This window comes from Leptonychotes weddellii, unplaced genomic scaffold (assembly GCF_054177405.1).
Source record: "Leptonychotes weddellii isolate Sample4059 unplaced genomic scaffold, ASM5417740v2 HiC_scaffold_23223, whole genome shotgun sequence".
NCBI lineage: Eukaryota > Metazoa > Chordata > Mammalia > Carnivora > Phocidae > Leptonychotes > Leptonychotes weddellii.
In genome coordinates this window covers 1-2,570 of record NW_027821671.1, presented here as the reverse complement: position 1 = coordinate 2,570, position 2,570 = coordinate 1, and the positions used below count along the sequence as shown (strand labels likewise).

General features: G+C 41.0%; 1 protein-coding gene across 1 annotated transcript; it reads left to right on the top strand.

The window, feature by feature from the left end:
• Positions 1–625: 625 nt before the first annotated feature.
• Positions 626–2,564, top strand: LOC145718833 (uncharacterized; the record flags this gene model as incomplete). Its single annotated transcript, XM_081810350.1, has 3 exons — positions 626–948; positions 1,360–1,404; positions 1,515–2,564. A coding segment is annotated over exon 3 (429 nt), but the record flags the coding sequence as incomplete, so codon positions are not given.
• Positions 2,565–2,570: the final 6 nt, after the last annotated feature.

The window sequence follows — 2,570 nt, the reverse complement described above, 5'->3', positions numbered from 1 at the left end:
AAAAAGAATCTATCGGGTCATGAGAGCAGTAGTTTACCTCTTAAGAGGTAGAGTGGAATGGGAAATAGCAGAGCCCGCTGGTATGAGGCTAACTTGTGTTTCAGGCCTGTGTGCTCATATACTGGTTTACAGGGTAAAATGTGTTGTTTGAGCTCTGGGTTGCAGGCCAGGATGTTTGGAAAACACTGCCCTAACTCCATTGGCCTTTGCATTTCTTGAACATCCCGGTTTGTGTATGTTGTTGCTACCTGAGTGCTTCCTTTTTGCCTATCTTTGCATGGCTACCTGCTTTTCAACTTGCAAATTTGAGCTCAAGTATTGCCTGCTCAGGAGGGTTTTTCCCACCTTTCTAGAAAAGCAGGGTATGCAATCAGTGTCAACATGACCTTCCAAAAGTCCCTAGAGCAAAGGAGGATCAAAACTTGCTCTTGAACTTACCCCAGATTTGTATGTGGCAGTCAGGCCTTTCTCAAACCTTGTCAGGAACGGGAAAAAATGTAGGAAGGCCAATAAATTATAATGCTAGTCTTTTCTAGTTGGAGAAAAGTTATTCGATTTCTCTAAATCTGTTTCCCTGGAGTTAAAATGTACATACGTATGCAGTTTCTTGGGTGTCTTTTTTTTTTTTTTTCTTTCTTTTATTTAATACCTTGCCTTTCATTCCTTGTATGTTTCTTCCCGCTGGGAATTATTAGCTTGTATATTTTTTTCTGCTCCTATGTTAGAGCAGCTTTCCATTAATTCTGGACTTTCTTTATGTTTCAGTCGTCAAATGTCCATTTCCAGACCCTGAAAATGGAAGACTGATATCAGGATTTAGAAAGAAATATTACTACAGAACAACAGTCAAATTCGAATGCTTACCGGGGTTTTACCACGAGGGCAGCAGCACAGCTGTTTGTGGTAGTAACAGTACTTGGGAGCCCGCACAGCCAATGTGTCTTAAAGGTACATCGGGTATCATTTTCCTTCTCGTCTTTTTTTTTTTTTTTTTAATTTTGTTTCTTCAACATTAAATAGAGGTGATGCCAAATAGTTGAATAGAAGCAATTTCAGTATTTAACTCTGTCTTGTAATTGTTTCCCTGACAGATATATGACAAAACTCAAAAAAGAATTGTGCTGTTGTAACTTTATCTGTTTTCATAGGGTCTTCGCATGTTAGGTATGTCACAGAGATATGTAAATTTATCTTGTTTGGCTTTTTTTATGTGCAAAAATGAATAGCGGCCATTTTTCAGAAAATTGAAGCATGGGAATTTTTACCTAAATAAGCCAAGAATGGAAGGCTAACTTCATAAATGAAAAGAAAGCATTAATTCCCAGGTGGCTGATCCAGTCTACATTTTTTTTTTTCCAGTGCTTACTCCTCTTAGTACCAGTCCTCCGATTTTGAATCATACAGGTTTAGTAACTTTCTGCTTGTATTTTCCAAAAATCTTTTTTAAATTCCTGGTGCACATGCCAGCAATAACTCTCAATCATTTGATCCATCTACATTGTTTTGTTTTTCAGTGTCGACTCCTCCCAGTACAAAACCTCCAATTTCGAGTGTCTCAGGTTTAGTAATTTCCTGCTTATATTTTTCAAAATCATCTAAATCTCTAATGTTTTATACGCATTCATCATGTTCAGTAATGAAAGGAGGAAGAACATACTGATAGTCATTTTTAAGTTGTTATCGGTTCTGAAACTATATGCCATAGCATACAGATAGCAACAGGTATATAAACGTGGGCAAGTTATGGACACTTTAAATGTGTATGTATTTGTGAAATGATTTTAATGCCTTCCCCAGTGAGTGATGGTAAACTTTTCATGGGATTCATTTAAAAAGCACAGTGCCTTGAATATGGGAAGCTCCTAAAGGTAGCTCATATGACATCACTCGAATGAATACTAGTGAAGACGAAGGTCCTTGTCTTCTGTTTTTAATGTATATGTTTTCTGTATCTTTTACTTTGCTGTTTTATTCCTTGTAAAAGTGATCTCTTGGCTCCTTAAGGGTGTCTTTCTGGTCCAGGACTGTGTTTCAGTTGCTGGACTGCAACCAGTTTTGTTTGGTTTTTGGTGTTGGTGTTGGTAGTGGTGGTGGTGGTGGTGGTGGTGGTGGTGGTGGTAGTGGTGGTGTTGGTAATGGTGGTGGTGGTGGTGGTGTTGGTGTTGGTGCTGGTAGTGGTGGTGGTGGTGGTGTTAGTAGTGGTGTTGGTGTTGGTAGTGGTGGTGCTGGTGGTGGTGGTGGTGGTATTGGTGGTGGTGTTGGTGTTGGTAGTGGTGTTGGTGTTGGTAGTGGTGGTGTTGGTAATGGTGTTGGTGGTGGTGGTGGTGGTGGTAGTGGTGTTGGTGTTGGTGTTGGTGCTGGTGGTGGTGGTGTTGGTAGTGGTGTTGGTGGTGGTGTTGGTGCTGGTGGTGGTGGTGGTGGTGTTGGTAGTGGTGTTGGTGGTGGTGGTGGTGTTGGTGTTGGTAGTGGTGGTGGTGGTGGTGGTGTTGGTGTTGGTAGTGGTGTTGGTGTTGGTGCTGGTAGTGGTGTTGATGTTGGTGTTAGTAGTGGTGGTGGTGTTGGTAGTGGTG